Source organism: Elephas maximus, chromosome 11 (genome assembly GCF_024166365.1).
Source record: "Elephas maximus indicus isolate mEleMax1 chromosome 11, mEleMax1 primary haplotype, whole genome shotgun sequence".
NCBI classification, from domain to species: Eukaryota; Metazoa; Chordata; class Mammalia; order Proboscidea; family Elephantidae; genus Elephas; species Elephas maximus.
In genome coordinates, this window is record NC_064829.1 from 62002861 (window position 1) to 62029573 (window position 26713).

The window sequence follows — 26713 nt, forward strand, 5'->3', positions numbered from 1 at the left end:
CCTTTATTAATGATAGCTAGGAAGAAATGTATTTAAAAAAAAAAAAAAGAGAAGAAAAGAAATAAGCAGCAGGAAGAAACTATTAGAATAAAGACGCATGGTGGAGCAATGCCTGTGGAGGGAATTCAGTATCTTTTTACGCTTAAGAAGTTCTATGAAAATAAAATCAAACATGGAAAATGTATCAACTGCTGAAACAAGAAGGGACTTGGCAATGATTGAAGGGCCATTGGGGCACCCATAGAATGTCATATTAAGTCTTGCTGCCAGGCTACACATTCTATTAGGAGACACGCTCACGATGCCTCTTTCTGAACCCTAGAGTCTCAGGTTCCTGACCAGCCAAGCTCTCTTCATGTGAGGCCACAGACCAACTGCATTATCATGAGTTGGACTCCTCCCTTGAACCCAAACATTGTCGTGCGAGGATACATCATTGGTTATGGTGTTGGTAGCCCTTACGCCGAGACAGTACGTGTGGACAGTAAGCAGCGATATTACTCCATTGAGAGGTTAGGTGAGTAACTGTGATTTTTTTTTTTTCTATTAAGGGAAATAAATGATTTATTTTAAATTATCTTCTTGGAAAATTGTTCTTTGGGATTATTATTTCAATTTGTATCATACATTCATTCTTAAGACAAATATATATGTGTATGTGTACATATGTATATGTATATATCCATAAATATAAAAACTTTTTGCCATGGAGTCAATTCCAACTCTTAGCAACCCTATGGGACACAGTAGAACTGCCCCATAGGGTTTCCAAGAAGCAGCTGGTGGATTTGAACTGCCAAACTTTTGGTTAGCAGCCGACTTCTTAACCACTGTTCCAAATGGGGCTTCATATACATATTTTTCCTCTCCAGTTTGGATTCTGCATTTCAGGAATTGTACCTAAAGAGACAAAAATCTGGAGTGGTGTGTGTCCTGGTGTGCACCCTTGGTTGTTGCCATAAGGGTGTAAAAAGTGCATTGATTTTTTTTGAGTTATCTAGTAACATTACTTCTATTTCCCTTAGCATTCATAGGTAAGGCTTTGTGGTTATGTCATTGTGGCTGTAAACAAGATGAAAAAACAAATTTTCAGTCAAGCTAGCGACCTGGCATTATCAAACCATTCACTCCACATATCCCAGCTCCCTCCCTAAGCAAGTCCTCTTAATGTACTCAACTACAACTTATTCTAATGATACAGTACTTCAATTATTGTATTTCTAAATTCATTGAAAATTTGTTCATTCCAGAAAGAACTGTGTGTAAAAGTGTAATTATTCATTTTATGTCTGATTTACTGTAATGCTTTAAGAGATTATATCATTAGTAGTATGAAATAAATATATGCCATCTACCAGAATAGTAATAGAGCAAAAGGAAAGTTGATTTTATCTGTTGATTTAACAGCATATGATTTGCAATGAAGTACACTGACCCCACTGGAATTGCAACTGGGCAAAGGGGCTGCTATTTATTTGCAATATCTCTTATAAACAGAACTTTAAAAAAAAAATTTATGAGAAGACTGAATTTGAATATCTAAAATGCAGTGGCAAGAGATGATTTTCTCAGCACAGATAGAATACTACACTTAACCCATTCTCTGTATAATTGCTTCAAACACTAATAAGAGGCACACCCACTGAAAATCCCCGTAATTGTAGTTAGCTTGACATTTAGAAATAATATTCCCTCAGCTAGTCCCTGAGTTTGAATGTGAAAGCAATCACAAATGTTTTATGGCTGCCAAACCTCTATCAGGGGGCTCTTGTGTGTCCATTATTCAGTACACACCGTCTCTGACAGTTCATCTTGATGCCATGCATAAGACCAAGGGATAGAAATCTCCATGGCAGTGCACACGGGCTCCCCAGCATGAAAGCATGGTGCAAACTCAGAATGAAGTCATGAAGGAAAATTAGCTGCATTGTTTCTCCAAGTCCTTTGGTAATGATGCTCTTCATTACAAAGAAACTCTCCAGGAGTCTCCAATTCAAAGCAGTGTTTAGGAGTTTGGGAGATTAACATTGCAAATCTCCTCTAATGCATAACATGAGGGTGGTGGTGGTGGGGGGGAAATTCTCCTTTCTATATTTTCAAGAACTAGAAAAACTGCTACGAAGTGGGATATGGATTTTATAGTCACGAGTTTACACTGAAAACACATGGAAAGAGAAATTTAAGTATATTTTAAGTTCTTCTAGCTGATACTTTCTAAACATCATTTATGTTTTTAATCTTTTGTTGTTATTCATTCTGTGTCCTCATGGTTATGCAAGTATACTGGTTTTTTTTTTTAACTTCTGCTTCTACTAGTAAACATAGGATGAGCCATGGCTTCAAGTATCATGGCTTTTTTAAGGTTATAAAAGCAATTTGGTTTATACTTGACCAATAAAATGATGAGAGATCAGAACTTCTAAACAGCATTTGTTTTATTAAGGCATAACAATTCACTGCTTAGACACCAGATACAGTGAAATACTTCAGGAGTGGAAATACAAGAACATTTTGAACAATATGTAATATTGTCTGACTTAAAAAAAAAAAAAAAAAGCTTGCCTAATGTAGGCATAGAAACCAAACACCAAACCCAGTGCCATCGAGTCAATTCCGACTCATAGCGACCCTATAGGATAGAGTAGAACTGCCCCATAGAGTTTCCAAGGAGCGCCTGGCAGATTTGAACTGCTGCCCCTTTGGTTTGCAACTGTAGCACTTAACCACTATGCCACCAGGGAATGTAGGCATAAAAAAAAAAATAGAGCCTCTTTAAATAATGTTGACTATTAGGGTTTATGTTTGACGTTTAATTCCTTTTAAGTCAAAGAACCCTATTTCTGGGTTTGATGTACAACACATCATATAGCAAGATCTGAATTCTAGCAATGAATTTGAAACTCAATCTTTTTTTTAAATATTCTATGTATCTGTATACGTATGTGGGTTTTTTATATATGTGTGTATCTATCTACCATCTGCCTATCTTTATTGACTTATTTCTGTACAATGAACTCTGCATATATAAAGTATACCATTTGATGAGATTTTAAAAGAGCTTCATTGATTTATAACTGACATACAATAAACTGTACATATTTGAAGTGTCCTTAATTTCTGTCAGCAATATTTTATAGCATTCAGTGTAGAGGTCTTGGAAATTTTATTGCATTTATTGCTACAAAGTATATGCTTTTTGGAACCATTTTAAATAGAATTGCTTTTTAAATTTTGTTTTCTAATTGCCTTCAGCATAGAAGAATACTACAAATTTTTTAATATTAATTTTGTGCTAACCAAAAGTTGATCGTTTGAATCCACCCTTTAATTCTCTCTCTTTTATTTATTTATTTTTGAGGGTCTGTTGTTAAGCCAATATGTGTTTATAATTTTGATGTCTTCTTTATAAATCATCTATTTTATCCTTATGAATGTCTCTATCTCTAGTAATACTTTTTTCTTTAAGACTATTTTATGTTATTAATAATAGCTATTCCATCCTTCTTATGCTTACAGTTTATGTGTTAAAACTTCTTCTTTCAGTTTACTTTCAACCTAAATATGTCTTTATATTTAAACTTGTCTCTTATAGATAGTATAGAGTTGCATCTTGCTAGTATGTGTACTCTGACAATTTCTGCCTTTTAATTGGAGTTTTTAGACCATTATAATTTAGTATAAGTATTGACACAGTTGGACTTAGGTCTACCATTTTTTGTTATCTATTTCTCCCATCTTTCTCTTTGTTCGCCTGTTTTCTCTTTGCTGCCTTCTTATGGAGTTTTTTTTTTTTTTTAAGTTTTTCATTTTAATTATAATTAGCATTTTTAGAGATAAATTTTTGAAGAGGTCAACAGTCTTTTTTTGTAATGGCTTTGCAGACCATATAGCCTCTGTCACAACTTCTCAAGTCTGCCATTACAGCATGAAAGCAATTATAGACCATACATAAATGAATGAACATGGCTGTGTTCCAGTAAAACTTGTGAACTCAGGAATTTAAATTTCATATAATTTCCATGTGTCATAAAGCCAATTATTTTGATTTTTCAACCATTTAAAAACGTAAAACTATTTTTAGTTCATGGACCATGCAAAAACATGAGGCCGGTACCATAGTTTGGTGACCCTTGCTCTTTGTGATTCTTCTAGGAATTGTCACATATTTAACTTTTGACAGCCTATTTGGAGTTAATATTGTAACCAGATTATATAAAATATAGAAACTTGCAATGATACAGATATCTTTATCATTCTCACCATCCTTAATGTTATAACTGTCATATGTTACATGTATATATATTGAAATTTCTGCCAGACTCAGATTTTTCACTTTCAGTATTCATATATTAAAGAACTTAAGAGATATATATCATTTCTGATGTTTTTCATTCATACCTGAAGAGAAAGATTCCCTTTGGTATTATTTCCCTTCAGTCTGAAATTTTTTCTTTAGTATTTCTTTATAGTGTAGGCATGCTGGCAACACATTTTCTTAGTTTTCCTTTATCTGATACTGTTTTATTTTACCTTCATTCCTGAAAATATTTTCACTGCTTATAGAATTCTGTGTTGACAGAAATTTTTTTTTTTTTTTTGGCCATTTAAAGATGTTGTTTCACTGTATTCTATACTCCATGATTTCTGAGGAGATACCAGTAGTCACTTAAAATGTTGGTTATTATAGTAACGTGTCTTTTTCTGAGTGCTTTTAAGATTTCTTTTCTTTTAATCTTTGATTTCCAGTAGTTTCATTATGGCATAGCAGTCATAGTTTTCTTTGAATTTATCTCCTTTAGGATTTTCCATGATTATTGAATCTGTAAATTTATGACTTTCATCAAAGTTGGTCATGTTTTTTTTCAAATTTCTTCTCAAAATTTTTTTCACCTCTCCTTCTCAGATGCCAGTTATGTATATTGTACACCTTTTAATTCTATCTCATAGGTTCCAAAGATAGTTCTTTTTTTTTAATCTTTTTTCTCTTCTTGATGCTAAATGATTTCTATTGTTCTAGCAGCATGTTCACTGATCACTTCCTCTGTCATCTTCATTCTATTATTAATCTCATCTGGTAAATTTCTTTATATGTTGTAATATTGTCTTTTTTAAATTTTCCATTTGACTCTGTCATATTTTCCACTACTTTTTTTCAGTTGAGATTTTCAATCTTTCATTCAAGTGTAGTTTCCTTTACCTCTCAGAACACAGGTACAAGAGCTGCTGTAAAGTTATTAATAACAGAGATTAATAACAGAGATACAGGCCGGAAAACCCTTTTATTTTTTTCTTTTTCCTCTTCTCTTGGAAGCAATTCAAATCTTTGTTTTGTTTCTCGAGCCTTTGTTATGCTGTTTTGAATTAGTGGTTAGGGTGAGACTTGCGCAGGTTCTTACTCAGAATTAAGGGTTCTCCATATTTCTCCTGTGGGCTTTCCACAGACTGTTTGACCTCCTAGCTCCTTTTAGTGGTTCAGATGGAAGTCTTTCTATTGATGTTTTAGCCAACTGCACTTAGGTAGGTGTTTTTCCAAACTTCAGCTTTCCCCTAGAAAGCAAAACAACACAATGAAAAAAGGGGCAAGGAGGACTCATTCCCAATTTTTCCAAGTTCTGAAATAATTTCACAGCCTACTTACTTTTGTATATTTCTCATACCACATGTGGCTGTTTTTTTTTTTTTTTCTATTTTATTTAGAGTTTATGATTGTTTTCAGTATGATGCGTGAGCAGAAGAGGGCTCAAACCATCATAACAAAACCTCACAGTCCCTTTTTAAATATTTATAGAAAAGTTCTATGTTGAAAGTTCTTGATAAAAATAAGTACAGTTCCTGGACAGTATTTTTACCATTTTAATTACATTTGGCACCACTCTAGTTAAACTAACAAAATGTTTTAGAACCAAAAGTGACTCTGGAATATATAATTTAATTGGAAAAACAAAATTTTAGTTTAGACTTCTGACTAAAATTTACACTTTTGATTAAAGTTTAGTCATTGATAAACTAAATTTGGATTTGACGTTTGACTAAAAGTTTTTTTTTGTTGTTTTTTTTAATAATATTCAAGTCCACATACAATGGTAGGAAAACCTGGCGACATAGTGGTTAAGAGCTATGGCTGCTGACCAAAAGGTCAGTAGCTTGAATCCCCCAAGTGCTCCTTGGAAGCCATATGGGGCAGTTCTACTCTGTCCTATAGGGTGGCCATGAGTCAGAGTCAACTCAACAGCAATGGGTTTTATAAAATGGAAATGATTTTTTAAAAAATCATCAGAATACCTTCAGAAGTTCGGTAGGCTCAGGGGAAAAAAAAATATGTATAAATGTCCAGATGCAACAATTGCTTTTCTGAGATTAAACAAACATAGTAAAGATTCCTGCAAGGATTTATGTTTTCCAACTCTAGTATACTCATTTAAAACAATTGCATGCATATGAAGTGATTGAAAATACCATGGCTTAGGTCTTTTTGGGTCAGGCGCACCTTAGTTTTCAGGGTGACATCTTTGCTCTTCAACTTGAAGAGGTCCTTTGCAGCAGATTTGCCCAATGCAATGCGTCTTTTGATTTATTCATTGACTATGGATCCAAGTAAAATGAAATCCTTTTCTTCGTTTATCCTGTTGTTGCTCATTGGTCCAGTTGTGAGGATTTTTGTTTTCTTTGTGTTCAGGTGTAATCCATACTGAAGGCTGTGGTCTTTGATCTTCATTAGTAAGTACTTCAAGTCTTCGTTACTTTCAGCAAGCAAGGTTGTGTCATCTGCATAACTCACGTTGTTAATGAGTCTTCCTCCAATCCTGATGCCCTGTTCTTCTTCATATAGTCCAGCTTCTCGTATTATCTGTTCAGCATACAGATTAAATAGGTATGGTGAAAGAATACAACCCTGACACACACCGTTCCTGACTTTAAACCAATCAATATCCACTTCTTCTGTCCGAACAACTGCCTCTTGATCTATGTAAAAGTTCCTCATGAGCACAATTAAGTGTTCTGGAATTCCCATTCTTCACAGTGTTATCCCTAGTTTGTTAGGATCCACACAGTCGAATACCTTTGCATAATCAATAAAACACAGGTAAACATTCTTCTGGTATTCTCTGCTTTCAGCCAGGATCCATCTGACATCAGCAATGATATCCCTGGTTCCACGTCCTCTTCTGAAACCGGCTTGAATTTCTGCAGCCGTTTTTGAGTGATCTTCAGCAGAATTTTGCTTGTGTGTGATATTAATGATATTGTTCTATAGTCTCCACATTCGGTTGGATCACCTTTCTTGGGAATAGGCATAAATATGGATCTCTTCCAGCAGTTGGCCAGGAAGCTGTCTTTCGTATTTCTCGGCATAGATGAGTGAGCACCTCCAGAGCTGCATCTGTTTGTTGAAACCTCTCAACTGATATTCCATCAATTCCTGGAGCCTTGTTTTTCACCAATGCCCTCAGAGCAGCTTGGACTTCTTCCTTCAGTACCATCGGTTCCTGATCATATGCCAACTCTTGAAATGGTTGAATATCGACTACTTCTTTTTGGTATAATGACTCTGTGTATTCCTTCCATCTTCTTTTGATGCTTCCTGTGTCATTTAATATTTTCCCCATGGAATCCTTCACTATTGCAACTTGAGGCTTGAATTTTTTCTTCAGTTCTTTCAGCTTGAGAAATGCCGAGCGTGTTCTTCCTTTTTGGTTTTCCATCTCCAGCTCTTTGCACATGTCATTATAATACTTTATTTTGTCTTCTCGGGAGGCCCTTTGAAATCTTCTGTTCAGGTCTTTTATTCATCAATTCTTCCTTTTGCTTTAGTTGCTTGACGCTCAAGAGCAAGTTTCAGAGTCTTCTCTGACATCCATCTTGGTCTTTTCTTTCTTTCCTGTCTTTTCAATGACCTCTTACTTTCTTCATGTATGATGTCCTTGATGTCATTCCACAACTCGTCTGGTCTTCGTCACTAGTGTTCAATGCATCAAATCTATTCTTGAGATGGTCTCTAAATTCAGGTGGGATATACTCAAGGGCATATTTTGGCTCTCGTGGACTTGCTCTGATTTTCTTCATTTTCAGCTTGAACTTGCATATGAGCAATTGATGGTCTGTTCCACAGTAGGCCCCTGGCCTTGTTCTGACTGATGATATTGAGCTTTTGTATTGTCTCTTTCCACAGATGTAGTCAGTTTGATTTCTGTGTGTTCCATCTGGCGAGGTCCATGTGTATAGTCGCCATTTATGTTGTTGAAAGAAGGTATTTGCAAAGAAGAAGTCGTTGGTCTTGCAAAATTCTGTCATTCGATCTCCGGCATTGTTTCTATCACCGAGGCCATATTTTCCAACTACTGATCCTCCTTCTTTGTTTCCAACCTTTGCATTCCAATTGCCAGTAGTTATCAATGCATCTTGATTGCATGTTTGATCAATTTTAGACTGCAGCAGCTGATAAAAATCTTCTATTTCTTCATCTTTGGCCCTAGTGGTTGGTGCATAAATTTGAATAATAGTCATATTAACTGGTCTTCCTTGTAGGCATATGGATATTATTCTATCACTGACAGCGTTGTACTTCAGGATAGATCTTGAAATGTTCTTTTTGACGATGAATGGAACACAATTCCTCTTTGAGTTGTCATTCCCAGCATAGCAGACTATATGATTGTCTGATTCAAAATGGCCAATACCAGTCCATTTCAGCTCACTAATGCCTAGGATACTGATGTTTATGTGTTCCATTTCATTTTTGATGATTTCCAATTTTCCTAGATTCGTACATCGTACATTTCAGGTTCCCATTATTAATGGATGTTTGCAGCTGTTTCTTCTTATTTTGAGTTGTGCCACATCAATAAATGAAGGTCCCAAAAGCTTTACTCCATCCACGTCATTAAGGTTGACTCTACTTTGAGGAGGCAGCTCTTCCCCAGTCATCTTTTGAGTACCTTCCAACCTGGGGGGCTCATCTTCCAGCACTATATCAGACAATGTTCCTGTTGCTATTCATAAGGTTTTCACTGGCGAATGCTTTTCAGAAGTAGACTGCCTGATCCTTCTTCCTAGTCTGTCTTAGTCTGGAAGTTCAGTTGAAACCTGTCCTCCATGGGTGACCCTGCTTGTATCTGAATACCGGTGGCATAGCTTCCAGCATCACAGCAACACACAAGCCCCCACAGTATGACACACTGACAGACACATGGGGGATGAAAGGAGCTAGAATACAAAATTTTTAGTGGATGTAGGATACTAAGATTTTTACTATATACCACGTTTTCTACAAAAAGAATATTCCACTTATTCTACAGCAATGAAAATGAGTTAGTGAAGTTAGTTGTTTCAACAATCAATGTAAAACTCTGCTGATTTCCCACAACAAAAAATTGACTTTCACCAATTTTGCTTTAAACAGCGTATACTTCAATTCTGATACTTGTTTCATAATAAATGCTATAACTACAAATGAATAAATGAGAAGATGTCATAAAAGAAAATTTAATGATCAGAAAACAAATATTACAACAAATTATTCTATTTCATTTGCAGATAGATCTTTCATCTCTAACATGTTATAATTAAAAACATTTTTTCTATTCATTACTCTTAGTAATTGTTCAAAGATTTTGTCACAATTAAGCTGCCAAACAATATCGACTTCCATACATAATAAGGATAATGAATTGAGTCTTGCTTGAACCATTGTTGTGCTCTCACTTTTCCTTGTGTACTGTTTGCTTGGCATCTGTGGGTCTTTGTTTTGGACAACTGGTGCCCCTGCTTTGTTGATACCTAAGCACATGCTTACTTTGCTTATTGGGTAATCTGTCCCTATGAACAGATATTGAGAAAAGTCAATAGAGGTTGAGAAGTTCATCTTTGTAAGAGAAATAAATATCAGATATTTCATTGTGATCGTTGCTATAATATTGAAGTTTTATTTAATTAAAAATATTTGGGTAAATTATTTCTGAAAGCTATCAAAAATCCTTTTATAACACTGATTAGAAATATTTTACTTTGTACTCTTTAGTGAGAAAAGATTAAGAAAACAGATGGCCCATTTGTGATTAAATTTGTACAGAATCCAGTGGTATTGGAATGAAGATGTGAGTTCTGTTTGCAGTAATGGATTATTGATCATGTGTAGCACCATAACCATTTTCTTCCCAAACTGGAATTCTGTGAGCTTGAGTTTTCTTATCTATAAAATGGGGTACTATGGCTAACCCAGAAACCCTGGTGGTGTAGAGGTTAAGTGCTATGGCTGCTAACCAAGAGGTTGGCAGTTCGATTCCTCTAGGCACTCCTTGGAAACTCTATCAGGCAGTTCTACTCTGTCCTATAGGGTCTCTATGAGTCAGAATCAACTCGAGGGCAGTGGGTTTTTATAGCTAACCTACAAGCTTTTTAAAAGATTCAATTGAGATAACAAAAGTGAAGGCTTTTAAAATTTTTAAAAAGTTAAAAAACAAGAAAACAACAAAAACATTGTGCATGCATGTAAATAATGTATTATTATTATAAAAAAAGCACACATCAATTGTTAAAGAAATATAAATAATGTAGTTCAATAGACTTCGAATTGCATGTTTTTATAAACCTTGAAGAGCATAGTATTTGATTTGTTCTCTTCACTTAAAAGTGGGCTATATCAAACAAGCTTTTTTAATAATTGAGGATTCCTGATTTTTAGGCTCAGATAACGCATCAAATACATGAAATGAATATAAAACATATTCATTTACTGAAATTAATATGAGTCAAAAATCTAAGGGGCACAGTGACACTCAGTTCAATGTGAAAGACAAAAATATATAATCCTGGTTTCAATTATAGTAGAATAAAAAAAAAAAAAGTGATTAGGAAATCCTGCGTGGGAAAGTTAGATTTATTCAACATGAATGCTAGTTGCCCAGAAGGAGACTGAGAGGGGAAGACAAAAGTCCACTCCATGAGATCATTACAAAGAATATACCAGGAAAAGTGGATTTTACCTTTACGACTTTTTTATTTTAGGTTATTGTCTTTGCTGGGTGCCATTGAGTCAGTTCCGACTCATAGCAACCCTATGTACAACAGAACGAAACACTGCTTGGTCCTACACCATCCTCACTGCTTGGTCCTATACCATTCTCACAGCTATGTTTGAGCCCATCATTGCAGCCACTGTGTCAATCCATCTGGTTGAGGGCCTTCCTCCTTTTTGCTGACCCTCGCTTTACCAAGTGTGACATCCTTCTCCAGGGACTCGTCCCTCCTGATAACATGTCCAAAGTATGTGAAAGACGAAGTCTCACCACTCTTGCTTTTAAGGAGCGTTCTGACTGACCTTCTTCCAAGAGAGATTTTTTTTTTAGGTTAATATCGACAGCACTGGGTAGTATCTTCTAAACCTGTAGGCATTTTCATGCAGTCTTCACCCTCAAGGTGATTCATTAATAATACATATCATGCTATTTACAACTCTTTTCCCATTTTCTGCTTCCTGAGGCTCAAAGCAGATGCATTTTCTTACATCTGGAGAAGGATTCATTACAAAAGGTGAATATTATTATTGAACAAGAGGAGAAAAGATCTTCTCATTAGAATAGAAAACATGAAAAATCTCCAAATCTCCCCTTTTCTTCCTCCTGTTTTTATAACTTACGATGCCTTCTTCTATGTCATAACCTGTAGTAGTATTTGTAAAACCAAACTGATAAAATAAGAGATTATGTGGGTCTCTCATCCTACCAACATTAAATTCAGTCATTCAAGCAATCAAAAACTTTTCCTTCACTTTCTGTATCTTTTAAGAAAATGTTTTATTTGGGTCATAACAACCCAGATCTCATCCCTAATTTCCCATTTCATTTAGTGTTTACAGATAGGTACTTGGTGCATTTCTCCCAAATATTTCACAAATGTCAATCTATTCCTTTCTTTCTATTATTTTAGTGTCAGGTGTCTTCCTGATTTTATAAATGAGATGAGACAGCAAAAGAACTAAACAAGAAGAGTCACAGCTAATTTTGTTTTAAATAAAAAAAGTCAAATGTTACATTAAGCCACTCGGATAAATATCATCATGAACAACAAAGACCTGGCTTTTTAGTATGGGGAAGGGAGGCTGGGATCTATTCCAAGCCTGAGCAGGACATGCAGTTCAGCTTCCTATAGGAAAAAAAGTAGTTCTGGCAAAATTAAATTCCTTCAATTCAACAGCAGAATAATACAATCTAGTGAAACAGAACACAGCTGTGAAATTCCTGGTATAGTATATTCCAGCTTCAGGTATGACCCTCAGAGGTTAATGATGGAGGTCTAAAGATTGCTATCCTGTGAACTGGATTCAGGGTTGACTTGAAGGGAATGGACAGAAAAACAGATGCCTGGGCGTTTTGCTTTACCAAGCAATTATGCCTCTAGATTTGTGTGTTTCTAGTTCTATCAGTTTCAGCTTCATGTGTTTTGAAGTTTTGTCATTAGGTGTATACTTATTTAGGATTTTATGTTCTTTGAGAATTTACTGCTTCATCATTTCTGAACAATCCTTCTTTATCCCTGATAATATTGTTTGGTCTGAAATTTACTTTGTCTGATATTAATATATCCACTCTAGCCTTTTGTTTAGTGTTAGCTATGGTATGTTTTTTTTTCCATTCTTTCACTTGTAAACTATTTGTGTCTTTACAAGTGGGGTCCTTGTACACAGCACATAGTTAGGTCTTGCTTTTTTAATGCAGGCTTTTAGTTGAGGTGTTTAGAACATTTACATTTAATGCGAATATTGACATTGTTGGGTTTACATCTACCATCTTGCTATTTGTTTTAGTTGGCGCATTTGTTCTTTGTGCTTTTTTTCTTTTCTTCCCACATTCTTTTGGATTGAGCATTTTTAATCATTCAGTTTATATCCTTTTTTGGCTCATTAGCTATAACTATTTTGCTTTTTTAGTGGTTGCTTCAGAGTTTATAGTATATACCTTTATATCTTTAAGAAGTAAAGCCAGAATGCTCATTAGAAGCAAGGATGGCAAGACTTCGTCTCACATACTTTGGACATATTATTAGGATGAACCAATCCCTGGAGAAGGACATCATGCTTGGTAAAGAAGAGGGTCAGCAAAAAAGAGGAAGAACCTCAATGAGATAGATTGATACAGTGACTCCAACAACGAGCTCAAGCATAACAACGATTATGAGGATGGCTTCTGTTGTACAAAGGGTTGCTATGAGTCAGAACAGTCTTTAAGGCACCTAATGACAACAACAATGTTTATTATTGTTTAACTTTAAGAAATATTATACCACTTCTCCATGTATTATTTTTTTTCTTTAAGCAGGCAATTATCTTTTAAAGGCTAAAAGTAAGGAAAAAACATATTCTTTACCTACCCCCATAGTTACCATTTTTAATGCTCTTCATTCCTTTGTGTTGATCTAGGTTTTTAGCTGGCTGTTTTCTTTCTGCCTGAGGAAATTTATTCATGTTTTTTACAGTGCAGGTCTGTTTGTAATACATTTTTTCAGTTTTTTATGCCTGAAAAAGTTTTCATTTGGCCTTTTCTTTTGAGTACTTCTTCAGTGGATATGAAATTCTAGGTTGATAAATGTTTTCCTTCAGTATTTTAAGGATGCTGCTCCACAGTCTCCTATCTTACATTGTTTCCAATGAGACTACTAAAATAATTTTTTTTTCTTTTTTTTTAATCTCTGTACATGTCTTTTTTCTCTGGCTGCTTTGAGCATTTTTTGTTTGTCACTAATTTTAGGCAATCTGATTATGATGTCTTTTGGTGTTGTGTGTGTGTTTACATCTGTGTGTATGTGTTTCTTGTGCTTGGGGTTTGTCGAGATTCTTGGATCATTGGGTTTATAGGTTGCATGAAGCTTGGAAAAACATTGGTCATTATGTCTTCAACTAGTTTTTCTCTCAGTCGCTCTCTTCTCTTGATTGAGGACTCTACAATGTGTAATGCCACTTTACATTGTTCCACAGCTCACCGATGCTCCGTTTGTTTATTTTTTTCCTCAGCCTGTTTTCTCTGTGTATTTCATTTTGGATAGTTTCTGTTGCTTTATCTTAAGGTTACTATTTCTTTTTTTCTTCCATAGCATCTAATCTAATCTTAATCATGTTTACTGTATTTTTAATTTCAGACATTGTAATTTTCATCTCTAGAAGTTTCATTTTACTCTTTTCATATTTCTAGTTAACATGGTCAATCTTTATCTTCTTGAATGTATGGAACATAATTATAATAACTATTTCAATATTCAAGTATGCACACTTTTTCATTAGTATCATTCCTGGGTCTGTTTCTGTTTATTGTTTTTTATCCTCATTCAAACTGCATCTGCTGCTTTTATGTATGTCTGGTAATTTTTGTATGTTTCCTATACATTATGTGTTTTGCCTGGTTGAGTGCTGGAGATTTTTATGTTTTTATAAATATTCTTGAGTTTTGTTCTAGAATACAGTTAAGTTACTTAGAGAAATGTTAACCCTTTTGAAACTTGCTTTTATGCTATCAGACAGGATCAGAGCACCCTTTAGCATGCAACTAATTTTCTCCAATACTGAGGCAATACTCTTCTTCATACTCTACCCAGACTTCCACGAATTACACAGTTGTTCATTCTGGCTGGTTGAAAGACACTTGTTCCTGGCCCTGAGTGGGCACCAGGGATTTTTTTCCTCTGATCCTTCTGAGTGATTTCCCCCCAAGCCTTGGGTAATTTCCTCATACACATACGTTGGTCAGTATTCAGATGAAGGATCAGTGGAGACACTCTGCAGATCTCTGGAGTGCTCTTTCTGTGCACCTGATACACCTGATATCCAATGTCTAAAAACTGTTGTTTCATATATTTTGTTTGTTGTTGTTATTTTTTTTTTTAAGTTTTTCCAGGCAGGAGGATAAATCCAGTCCCTGTTATTACACCTCGACAAGAAATAGATGTCCATTAATAAGCAATTGGACAAACATTTTATTATTTCAGTATGCTAGAAAGTTCAGCTCTTCAAGAATGCCTGAAATGCCAAACTACATTATATCTATTTTCTGATTTATGTCATAAATCTCATCAAGAATGAATTCTAACTGTCATATAGTGTTTTTGAAGGGTAAGTTTGAGTGCTCTTGGAAATAGGTCTCTTACCCTGTGGAGAAATGAACGTTTATAACTCCCAGAGTGCATTCCAAGTTCAGTGCATTTAATGTACATTGTGATGTCAAGCTCATCATCCCCCTCATCAAAAAAATTTCCTCATGCGTAGAACATAGATGTTTTGAGTTATGACATGCAAACATTTTAAATCAGAAAAATCAATGCACTTTAGAAGTCTCTAGAATAGTTGATACATGTGAATAAAAAATGAATAAGCACCACGTAGAGAACATTTTATTATTTTGGAATGATGTGCATTATAGGTGTTGCTAAATGAAATTCTTTTCTGGAGCAGAGTAAAAGAAGGGTTATGGGATGATTTTTGACCTGAACTTTTAAAAGCTTGATCACAAAAATTCCATTAAAATAAGTCATGTAATGGTAGGGAAATAAAAGACAGGAGTAGATTTACCCCCTTCTTTCACCCAAAAATCTTATTCAAAGCACTTATGTAGAGTGAAGTAATAACAATCACAAACTCCAGCTGTGTTTCAGACTAGGGGATCAGAACAGAACTTTGATAATTCACATGTACTCTCCTGCTTAAGCCATTCTAGAAGAAAGTCAACTTACCTTGTTATTACTGTTATCATTATTTTATAATTTTGTTATTTACTCAGGGAGCCCTGGTTTGTTCTCAAGTTAACATCAACAAATTCTGATAATACAGTTTTATTATGGCAGTTTTAATACGTGGATTCGATTAAGGAGATTCTATAGGAACATGTGAATGTCTATTGTTTATCTCAGGTTTGATCTATAGAACTCATGTATTTTTGTTACTTACTATTTCTCTCTATCCATATTACTAGTCTAATTTGTATATTATAAATATTATGAATGGAATGTGGACTTTATAATGAATCTGGAGAACAATATATCTCCTGGTTGTCCTTATTTTCATAGCACTTTAGAATCTCTTTGAAAGTCACCTTAGTTTCAATGCTTTCATGTTACAGATATAGATGAATTCAATGTAATATCATTGTTACCTGAGTCACAGTTTTATTTTCAAATATTTTTCACCACTTAATTGATATTAGTCAGAATACTACATGGGTGAATTTTCCATATTTCAGGCACTTGCTTTATAAGAAAAAAATATCTGTACATTTCTTGCAGTAGCTAGTATCTTAAAAGATCAAATGGCTAACTGTTACCAAAATTACTACATAAAAATTATTTATCGGATAATTATTAAACATAAGACACCATACTGAGGTCTGTGGGGATACTAAAATTTGAAGGCATATTGTCTGGCTTCTAGGCTTTTAAAGCCTTATTTGATAAATATCAAAATATTTTTCAGAAAGCATAGATAGGGTCACAAGTTTTCTATAAGAAGAAAAATTACACTAATAGCTTGGAAGGTTATTTTGGTCTGAGATTGTTAGGGAAGTTGTGGTGGAAATACTGGTTTGAGAATTTTTACCTCAAGGATGAGTAGGATTCATTTACATAGCAAGAGAAATGAAGTGGTAGGTAGGACTGAAGAATCGAGGAAAAACGAGGCAAGTTCAAGGTCTAGAGTACAAACCAATTTAACTGTGAATGAAGTTCATGTAGAGCTGTGCTGGGCACTTAATTGCCTGAGGGTGGTAGTTGGAGGGGCAGAAGGGCAGGATAGCAGGATATGGGACAAATAATTAAGACTTGCATAACTTAGATTTACACAGTTGAGATTCTAGAGAAATCCACTCAAAAAAAAGTGGTAAATTCTTGCATTAGGTAATACATCTAAGAGTTTTCTGTTTTTCAGGTGAAGTTCTGCACTTGTGTGTGTGCATTTATTTAATAGTTAGTACTTCATTGTATGGATGTGGAAAATCAGATCTATGTTAGTCTATCCTGAAATATATTAATCAGTTAATCAAATAGAATACCTGGTATGTGAACACTATTTCCATATTTTATTTAGATAACACAATCATTTGGGAAGGACCATTGATTATACACAGCCCAAATCTTAGAAAAGTATTTTGAACATAGTTAAAAAGATTATATATCATCTCAAATTTTACTCACTTATTAGCGATGGCCTTTCCTAAGTTAAGCATTTTATTATCTCATTGGAATGAGAACAAATGTGCCCATATTGTTCAGAAATAACATATTGTGTTATAAATTTTTTTAAAAAATAGCAACTCTGGTTGTATTTCTGTAGCTCCATTGAATATTAATGTATGTATATAAAAAGGAAAAGCAGAACTACAATCCCCATTGGCATTGAGCCAATTCTGACTCATAGCCTATAACCAAAAAAAAAAAAAAACCCACTGCCATCGAGTCAATTCCAACTCATAGCAACCCTATAGGACAGAATAGAACTGCTCTGTAAGGTTTCCAAGGAGTGTCTGGTAGATTTGAACTGCTGAGCTTTTGGTTAGCAGCTGTAGCTCTTAACCACTACACCACCAGGGTTTCCTATAGGAACTACAATAGTCAGCCTTTTACACCCTTAAACATCATTGTGTAAGCCACTTCATTCATTACCAAAACCAAACCCAGTGCCGTTGAGTCGATTCCGACTCATAGGGACCCTACAGAAAAGATTAAATGTCTTTGCTGGGAGCCTAGAGTATTTCTGCGAAGTCATTGTGCTCTGAGCCAAGGGATCATTTTCTCCCACAAGCATTTAAGTGAAAGTCAACATAGCCTTCTTAATAATTATGAGGGAAATGACATTTTAGAAATTAATGATTTTTTATGTATACCTCCTTAAAAGGTATAGTGGTTTGAATGGGAGCCCGAAAAGACATATGTCCACATCTTAATCCCTAGAACCTGTAAATGTGACCTTATTTGGAAAAAGGGTCTTTCATATGTAATTAACGAATCTCAAAATGAGATTACCCTGGATTATGTGTGTAGGCCCAAAATCCAATGACGTGTGTTCTTAGAAGAGACGCACAGAGGAGAGACACAGAAAGAACAGAAGCCATGTGAAGATGGAGGCAGAGATGGGAGTGATGTAACCACAAGGAAAGCCAACAGCCACTAGAGGCTAGAGTTCTCCCACAAGCCTCAAGAAGGAGTATGGCTCTGCCAACACCTCGATGTCAGACTTCCGCCCTTCAAAACTGTGAGAGAATAAATTTTGGTTGTTTTAAGCTACCAAGTTTGTTGCAATTTTTTTGGCAGCCTTAGAAAACTCTCAGTCTTATTGGTATTTTTCTTGATCTTATGCTAAATTCTTTTTAATAAATTTTTTAAACCAAGTATTATCTACTTACTCAAGTATCATTACCTATTAATTTTTTTAAATGGCAAGTTAAGAAAGAACTCAACAGAAAAAGGGAATATTACTGAAGAAAGGAAGCATTAAAATGATGGGGAATAACTATGTGAGAAGCTTCTTGATTGTGAAATTAGATGAATGAGGTGGTTCTAGTTGTGTGGTTAAAAGGAATATTATCTTAATTAACCAAAGGAATTGTGTTCTGGCTGGTAGACCATATCTCGTATGTTAGTGTCCAGAAGCAAATTACAAACTCAATACCAATTTTGAATTCATCCCCGTCTATTTTTTCTTTAATATGGCAAAACCTTTATTTTTCAGCAAGAAGCAGACAAGAAACTTGGAGAGAATACAATAAATACTGCCTAGAGGTTTTTTTTTTTTATTTTTTATTTTTTTTTTTTTATGCTAAGAGCAAGGCACGTTTAATGTGAAGAAATGAGATTTTGTCTAAAAAAAAAAAAATGCAGAGCCAGGAATTATACCCAGAAGAGAAAAAGTAAATGATTTATCTTTATAGTAATCAAATTCACCAGGCTTACACACTAATGAGACATTTCTGAGCAGAAATCTGAGAACACTATAAAATCACTGGGAGAAACTAAACATATAGACAGATCACAGCACTGAAGCAGAGAGAGGTGATGGGTTTCTCTTTATACTTGACCCTATTCCTGTCAGTGTCCTTTTCTAATATGTTGTCTCATTTTTTTGAGTAAAAGTTCAATTTTCAGTTTTTACAGTCTGCATTTTTTTTTCAAGTCTCTTGTATTATCACCAAACCATCTTGTATTATTTGAATTTGTGAAAAAACTTTACAGGTTGTTATTTTGACCACAATTGTTGGACGTGTGTCTCGGATGACATATAGAAAGCAAAATCATGGAGGTTCTTAAATGGTATATATTTAGAGAAATTTTGAAAATGAATAACAAGCATTTCTGTCACCTGGCAATGGCGTGGTGAGTCACCATTCAGTGTATGCATTGCAGAGATTATTGTTATTGTTGGTAGTCAAGTTACTCAGGCTTTGTGTCCTAGTTTCCTCACCTCAGTCTGTCAGTGTAACAAGCAAATCTTGGTCTTCATAGGAAGTGGAGGAGGATAAAGGGCCAGTGTGGTGGAGGATGAAGCTATTTTTGAAACACAACCCATGTATCTTCAAGAAACAAAATCTGGCTAAAGACTTTTTTTTTCTCTTTTCTGAACATGCTATCCTCATAAACATTTGCAACGTTTTCTAAGTGAAGAGTATAATTTTATTTCCTGTGACCTACATTTTATTCTTAGACCTTGAAAGCTCTGTTACTAAGAGCTTTCGATAAAACAGAGAGATAGTCTTGGTTATGCTGCTATGTGGTAAACATCTAGGAATCTTGCTTAATATGGGCATTACAAATGATGGAGGGCTTGTACGGCCTGTACCATTGGCCATAAATAGCATTGACTGAGCATTTCATATATGCCAAGCTCTATGTATTTCTATGTACTGTCTCATTTGAGCCTCATAATAATCCGAGCAGGAGGGTACTCTGATCGATGCCAGCCAACAGATGAGTTAACAGCAATTACATAAAGTTAAACCGAGGTTAAGAAGACTTAAGTGACTTGCACGTGGGGTCTTAGCTAACTGGTAGAACCAGGACTCAAACTGCCTGACTCAAAAGCATTTTCTTAACAGCTGTGCTGTATTACATCCATTTAAGTACCTTTCACAAGCTATCTTGTGAGAGGCAAGTACAGCTTTGAAAATTATCTAACAAATGGAGCCCCCAAAAACCCAAAAACCAAACCCAGTGCTGTCGAGTCGATTCCGACTCATAGCGACGCTGTAGGACAGAGTAGAACTGCCCCATAGAGTTTCCAAGGAGCACCTGGTGGATTTGAACTGCCAACCCTTTGGTTAGCATCCGTAGCACTTAACCACTATGCCACCAGGGTTTCCAGATGGAGCCCATCCCTCTGAAATTATAATTTCTTGAAGTCCAAGCTATTTCTTCACAGGGATTTAGTACCTGAAGAATTCATAAGAGAATTCTGATTTTCACTAAAACTATTGAAGTTTGAAAGTTAAAGCAAGTGTTAAGTAGCTTCCAAAAAAAAGGAAGGCTTTTGTTTGTTTGTTTTTGTGGATGTGTGTGGTAAAAATATATATAACACAACATGTGCCAATTGGACAGTTTTTTTATGTGTACAATTCAGTGACATCAGCTACGTTAATCATTGTACAACCAACCGTTGCACAGCTATTACCAGTATCTGCTACCAAATTTTTCACCCATAAGCAGAAACTCAATGTTTTCTGAACAGTGACCCATCTTTTCCCCTTCCCTAGCTCCCCTGGTAACCATAATAAACTTTGTTTGCTATATATTGCTTATTCTGAATATTTTATCTAGTAAGATCATTCATACAATAGCCTCCTGCCAAAAAAAAAAAAAAAAAAAAAAAAAACCTAGCCTGCTTTTCAAAAGGTGGTGATAAAAAAAAGCTAATGTATTCTGATTGCCACAATCCACATGAATAAAAGTTTGTAAAGGAAAGGTTGCCTGTGGGAACATGCCCAACTTGGTGTCTACTTTGTTTTCTCACTCACCTCACTGTCTGTCTTGCTGTTTGTCTACCTCAGCCTCCTTCTCCCTCTGTCTCTCTCTCACACACAAACTCTCTCTGTATTTCTCCCACATATTTCTCATCTACTGTCTTTCATATGTATTTTCCTTTTTTTTTTTAACCAAGTCCACCACCTCAGCTATCCAGAGTTGCCCATAATAGATAGAGAATGCATATGATATGTATTACCAATTGTCATTGAGTCAATTCCGATATGCACTAGAATTAAAAAAATAAATAAATTGACTAATGATGACTTGTAGGATAACTTGTATCTAGACTAGTTTTTTTCTCTAATAAGTGGCATCCACTGCTTTGTCTGCCTTTCCTGAGAGTCATTGAGCAGATTAGGCCTGGTTATTATTATCAATTAGATATGTATTAAAACAATAAAATTTAGAGGTGCAAAAATCATGATAAATAAATCGTTCAAGATCATTAACATTATAATATCAGCAAAATAGAATTATCTTGATAAGTCTATTCAGTTAATTAGATAGAGTTATTGGAGCATTAGTGTGTTTGGAGTTTAAAGCTGTGACTCAGCGATTCAATCAACATGGATCAAATGCCCAAAGAGAGAAGTGTCACCAATTATGACTGAATAGAAAGAACACTGGACTTGCAGTCAAAGATTTAGAATATGGTTCTTCTTTTTATTAGCTGGGAGACCACTGACAAATAACAGAGCCACTCCAAGTAGCAATTTCCACATTTCTAAATTAGAAATACAAATGCAGATTTTTCGAGATTGTTAGGAAGATCAAAGAGGTAAAATACATTAAGCCACTTAACACATATTTTACAAAGATTTTTTTTCTTCTTACAAATTTGAGGAGAAACTGTCCCTATTTTCTCACGGGAGCATAGCTGCAAGGTAGCCTGGGGAATATACTCTTAATTCTGCATAGACATTAGGCCATCAAATGCTCCGAAACAAAAGAAAACAAACAAACACAAAAACCCATTGTGGTCAAGTCGATTCCAACTCATAGTGACCCCATAGGACAGTGGGGGTTTCCAAGGCTTTAATCTTTATGGAAGTAGACTGCCACATCTTTCTTCCAAGAGCAGCTGGTGGATTTGAACCGCTGATCTTTTGGTTATCAGCCAAGTGCTTAATCACTGTGCCACCAGGGCTCCTTATCAAATGCTGATGGATTCTATTATCGAGGAAAAAGTAGAGAAAGGACAAAGGGAGATCACTAAGAGTTTCTGCCACTACATCCGCCATGCTAGAAATGTAAACCGACTTGTAGAATTCAGAAATCCCAACTTTTGTTAAATATCTCCACATCAATTATAGTAAAAATAAATGGAGGTAGTGATTTGGGGAGAATTATTTTTACGTTTGTTTCAATTGTCTCCTCCACTCTTTTTTTTTGTATTTGTGTAAATAATGTCAGAACATTATATATTTTTCCAGATTTCTTCTTTACCACCTTGGTTTCCCACACACATTACTTCTTAACTTTAAAATTTACAAAAGGTTAGATGTACTTTTTGAACTCTTAAAAGTGGCCCTCACATGCACATATACACACACAAGTGCACACATGCAATTGTACATTCACACACACACACACACGATACAGAAGACAAGGCTGCTTTGTGTAGATTCTCACCATGATGTTTCTCACATTAATAGAAATTTTGTCTAATGTTAAGTATTCAGCAAGCTCTCTCTGAATCCTACCTTCCATGATAAAGAAAAAAATCAGCAAACTTTTCATTTCCTGAGTGAGCATTAATACTTAAATCCATGGATGGGAGCCCAGTTAGTTCATTACCAGATTTAATGGTTTTTGAAGGGATCAGTTCAGAAATCATTATAGATGATGGTTAAAGGATGAGACCGGGAATGTGTGAGCATTCTAGTGTTGAGCATTTGTTAAAACATCCATTAATCAGGTGTTAACCTCACAATTTATAATCATAAGCAAAAATGCAGCCCACTGGAAATAAGCCTTCTTGTTAGAATTATTCATTTGAGAATCAGTCAACCACTGACTTCTCTGACATCGAAAAGGCTGAGAGAGTACAGTGGGTGATTGCTCAGGAAATTTATGAGACCAACATGAGTATCGTTCACATTCCACAAAAGAAATACAACAAATCCCTTGCTGACAAAACTGGAGCCGTCACCAATTTTATATTCGAGTTTATAGAGGAAGAGCTTCTCCAAAGCAGATGGCTTGTTTTACCATAGGGGCTTTCCTATAGGAGAATCACTGAGGAGAATCACTTCAAATAAATCTAGGTTGGATACAAACTCTACCAGTTACAAGCTGTTTGACCTTGAAGAAAACTATTTAATCTTCTTGAGCATCAACTTTTTACCTTTAAATTTATGTAACCAGTTGTGTTTTTATTCAACAAATAGTTTCTAAACTCTTACTATATGTCAGGAACTATAGTTGGCTTTTGGAGTAGGAAAAATAAAGAAAAACAGCCCCTGCCTTCAGTGTGAATAAGGACATTCATCTCTCTCTGGTGGTGTGTGCATTAAAGCGGAGAGCATGTATGAACAATCACCACGATTCTGAAATACCCTGGTAAATCTCTCATTCTCTTTTGGAAAGAATTTTCTCTGGATTATCTTTTCTGATTTTCTACGAAGTAGCTACTAATCACCCCCACCTACCCTGAGTTTTAGGAAGACATGTAGCCACTCAGCTCAAGGTGAATTCCATGGGCTTCTTTATAGTTATGGGTGGCTGTGTAACTACGTCTGGCCAATAGGGTTAAGACAATGTGATGGGACAATTAACAGGCTTTGTCCCCTCAAAGAATGCATGTGTACATGTAGACACTCAGGCCCCTTTCTCTTTCTCCCTAGCTTGGAGATGACAAGGAATTAAACCTAGAGATGGAAGTCACATACAAAGAGTGGCAAACCCACATGACCAACATTGGGCCACTTCTAAACTGTCACTTATATGTTATTTAAGCTTCTGCGTTTCTGGTGTTTATTATAGCAGCTTGGTCTGTACCCTAATACATTGGTGACAAATACAGCTAGTAGCGTATCCTTTGCCTTCAGTCCTGGTAGAACATCACATGTTAACATTCATCACTGAAAAAGTTTTTGAAAAATCTCTGAGACTAGCACTGTATTATTTAAATATGTTTCTCTGATTATACTTCCCCACTTTATTATTTTTACTTTGAGTTAAATCGTCTATAATAATTACAGTGCAAGAAAAACTGCTTACACCTAAAAAGGAAAAAAGAAATCTTACTCTGTTGATAGCCCTCTCATTTCACGTAATACTCAATAAAATAGAATTCTTGAACAACAACAAAGCAATTAAGTCATTCTCTTTGGCATTGGAACTCTTTAGCATATTGTTTAACCATATTTTTTCTTTCATTAATCTTGAGGCCACCCATGTTAAAAAAAAGAAACATTGCTGTCGAGTCAGTTCTGACTCATAGTAACCCTATAGGACAGAGTAGAACTGCCCCATAGAGTTTCCAAGGAGCACCTGGTGGATTCGAACTGCCAACTTTTTGGTTAGCAGACGTATCTCTTAACCACTATGCCACCAGGATTTAGTTTTAATATTTGACAAAGTCTAGAATTGGTTTTTAGACAAATCCTTCCTATATGTCTGATTTAATTTTCCAGAATTGATCTTTGTCTTTTTCTGGAACACACAAAGACATTCTAGCTAGAGTGGGCTGAAGGAAAAATAACGTATAAAAACCATGATATTCCTTTCAGCAGTGTAGTGTGGCTAGGAGCACATGTGAATGTATATGACTCATGCTCAGCCAAGAGAATAGAATTTATATAAGCCAGCGAGTACTACCCCATCTGGATTGTTTCCTTAGGATTTTAAATACTTATTCCAGTGATATTGCTGTTCATAGTATCTCTTTGAAATCCTTGTTGGGAAAGAATTTCAAAAATTACAGCATATCCTTTTTAAATTCCTTATTTATAGAATTTTTTTTATTGGTGGTTTTGATTTAATAAAGCAACCAAAAGTGATTCAGACCCAAATCTTATAAATAAGATGAGCAACCAGGCTATAAAGCACTATTTCAGGTAAAAAGAAAAAAAAAAAAATGTAAAAATGGTGAGATCTTCTCTTTACTATTGGCTTGTTTTAAGTTTTGTTTTTTCCTTAAATGATATACTCAGAATAGCCAGAAGTAAACACCATACACATCTCCTGCCTTATCAGTTATTCCCGGGTAAGGCCCTCTGGTCAGAAGTGTAATTCCAGTCCACAATTTAAGAAGGAGTGGGGCTGGTGAGTGTTCAAGGAGAGACTGTGACTATTCGGAAGCACGGTAGTATTCCCTTTTGTAATCTGCAGAGTGTCATATGAAAGGTCATTCTCCATGTTATTCTGTAGGCCTGGCAGTGGTGAAAGAAAAATGTTTTTGGTCACAGCTACACCAGGGTCATGGTTTCTGCGAGGCTCTAAAAGGCAGATTAAGTATCAAAGAGAGTTGGGACCCTAAAAATTAGAGACAGTGAAGAAAAATTTAATTAAGTCGCTAATCAATAGTAATAAGAAGTAGCATCCTCTTTTGTCTCAGATCAACATGGGTCATAATAATAAAACAAATACTATATTGAGTATCTACACAGAATCTGGTTATTTTAAAATATTATATCAACAATATACCTTAAAGTAATAGAATTCACATTTGCAGATTAAAAAAAAAAATGAGTCAGAGAAGTTAAGAAATCACTCAAGAATATATACCTTTAAGTAGCCAATTTTGTGTCTAACCCAGGTGTGTCTAATGCCAGGGCCTGGGGCCCTTCCCCAATCTTGCATCTCCTTAGGGTAAAACCTGGCCTGAAAAAACTGTCCTCTGAGCCTGGAACCTAAGAGCTTAGTGATTCTCCATGAAAGCCAGGGGCCCTTTTAATTAAGTGAAGTTGCAGTCCTCTGCCTGTTTCCAGATTTGCAGCCTTTTTTGAATTTGTGTTTCTAAATGTTATCCCCTGGCTACTTACTCTCTACCCAATTCTCACTAAACAAGATGCTGAAAAAAGCCCAGCCTAACCACTTTGTCTCTCCCCAACTCAGTAGATTGCCATTTATTATTTTCCTTTGTTTAGTCTTTATGTGGAAACCCTGGTGGTGTAGTGGTTAAGAGCTACAGTTGCTAACCAAAAGGTCGGCAGTTCGAATATCCTTGGAAACCCTATGGGGCGGTTCTACTCTGTCCTATAGGGTCACTATGAGTTGGAATTGACTCTACGGCAGCGGGTTTTTAGTTTTAGTCTCTAAGCAGATTTTTTTCAAAAAATGCAGCTGTGTTATAATCCAGGTCAACTTAAAGCAATCATGTACACAATTCTCTATTAAAATCCAAATATTTACCAGTAATGTTGTAATTCAATATATTTTACTAGGACCCACAAGTCTTTTTTGCTTCTGATTTCACTGGCTTCCGTGTTAACAGTATTTTTTACCATGAATTTTCCCCCACGAATTTTGTTACTAAGGCCAACTTGTCTCAGTCCATTTTAAGCCCATTTTGTTTTGTCTGATTTTTTTTCTTTCCCTCTCTCACCCCAAAACCAAACCAAACCGGCTGCTGTCAAGTCAGTAATGGCCCTGTTGGACAAAGTAGAACTGCCCCATAGTGTTTCCAAGGCTGTAAACCTTTACGGAAGCAGACTGTCACATCTTTCTCCAGTGAAGTGGCTGCTGTGTTCGAACAGACGACTTTTTGGTTAGCAGCAGAGTT

The 26713-nt window shown here is 35.4% G+C and overlaps 1 protein-coding gene across 1 annotated transcript in view; it reads left to right on the forward strand.

Moving 5' to 3' along the window:
• Positions 1-26713, forward strand: part of DCC (DCC netrin 1 receptor) — a 1314656-nt gene that overhangs the window by 1104089 nt on the left and 183854 nt on the right. Inside the window, exon 15 of the mRNA XM_049901020.1 lies at positions 323-517. Coding sequence (XP_049756977.1) covers positions 323-517 — 195 coding nt within the window. The remainder of the gene's footprint in view (positions 1-322; positions 518-26713) is intronic.